General features: G+C 62.4%; 1 protein-coding gene across 1 annotated transcript; it reads right to left on the reverse strand.

The window, feature by feature from the left end:
- Positions 1–601: 601 nt before the first annotated feature.
- On the reverse strand, positions 602–934 carry LOC147986031 (uncharacterized). The gene has a single exon (XM_087541841.1). The coding sequence runs from the start codon at positions 932–934 to the stop codon at positions 602–604; it is 333 nt and encodes a 110-aa protein (XP_087397967.1).
- Positions 935–1,557: the final 623 nt, after the last annotated feature.

Here is a 1,557-nt window from a genome sequence, read left to right on the forward strand (position 1 = left end):
TGAGCGCTAGGAGACGTGCTTCTTCGAGCAGGTCGACGCCGTCTTCGTGGGCTTCCTTGGCTTCAGCTTCTGTGTACATCATGATGCGCGGCGAGTCAAACTCGACGTCAGTCGGGATGATGGCTTCTGCTCCGTAGACGAGGAAGTATGGGGTGAACCCGGTCGACCGGTTTGGCGTGGTGCAAAGACTCCAGAGGACGGACGGCAACTCGTCGAGCCAGCTGCCGGGGGAGCGGACGAGCGGCTCGACGAGTCGTGGCTTGATGCCGGATAGGATGAGGCCGTTGGCCCGCTCGACCTGGCCGTTGGACTGCGGGTGTGCAACGGAAGCCAGGTCGAGGCGGATGCCGGAGACGGAGCAGTACTGCATGAGCGCGCCCTTGGCAAAGTTGGTGCCGTTGTCCGTGATGATGTTGTTCGGCATGCCGTAGCGCACCACGATGTCCTTGATGAATTGAACGGCCGATGGACCATCCATCTTCTTGATTGGCCTCGCTTCGATCCATTTGGTGAACTTGTCCACCGCCACCAGCAAATGTGTCATGCCACCTCAGGCGGTCTTGAAGGGCCCCACCATGTTGAGTCCCCAGACTACGAAGGGCTAGGCGATCAGGATGGTCCGGAGTGCTGACGCCGGCTGGTGGTTGCGCTTGCTGAAGCGCTGGCATCCCTCGCCCTTGAGGACGAGCGACTCTCGTCTTCGAGGGTCGTGGACCAGTAGAACCCATGGCAGAAAGCCTTGGCCACCAGGGATCGTGAAGGCGACGTGGTGCCCGCACTCGCCCTGGTGTATGTCGAGGAGGATCTCAATGCCCTTGTCCTGCTCGACGCAGCATTGGAATACGCCGGTGCAACTGCGCTTGACGAGCTCGTTGTTGATGATGCTATAGGCGGACGCTCGGTGCTGCACTTGTCGACCTTCGGTATCGTCCATGGGGAGGACCCCATTCTCCAGGAACTCCGAGATGGGCAGAGCCCAGGATGGTGTTGTCACCACGGCGAAGACGACAACCATTTCGGGCTCTGGGGAGGCAGCCCCCGAGCCGGGTCCAGCATCCCCTGGGTCGGGTTCGGTGGCCCCCGAGCTGGGTTTGACAGTACTCGGGCCAGGTTGAGGCGCGACCGGGTTGGGTGGAGCAGTCCCCGGGCCAGGTTGAGGCACGGCCGGGTCGGATGGAGCAGTCCCCGGGCCGGGTTGAGGCGCGGCCGGGTCGCCTGGCACGTGGATGGACTCGGAGTCTGGGACAGCTTGACGGACGGCTTGAGGAGATGCTCGAGGGAGACGCCGGATGGAATGGACTGCCGAGACGAGGCGATCTTGGCGAGCGTTTCGGCCGCCTCATTCTCTACGCGCGGGGCGTGGAGGAACTCACAACCCTTGAAGAATCCGGACAGCTTCTGGACGAGGAAGCGGTAGCTTGCCATGTTGGAGTCGTGTGCGTCCCATTCACCGGAGCACTGCTGCACCACCAGGTCCGAGTCGCCGTAGCACAGGATGTGCCGGATGCCGAGTTCCTTGGCAAGCCGGAGGCCGTGCACAAGAGCTTCGTATTCGAC

This window comes from Triticum urartu, chromosome 2A, assembly GCF_056163025.1.
Source record: "Triticum urartu cultivar PI428250 chromosome 2A, HENAU_Tu73, whole genome shotgun sequence".
NCBI lineage: Eukaryota > Viridiplantae > Streptophyta > Magnoliopsida > Poales > Poaceae > Triticum > Triticum urartu.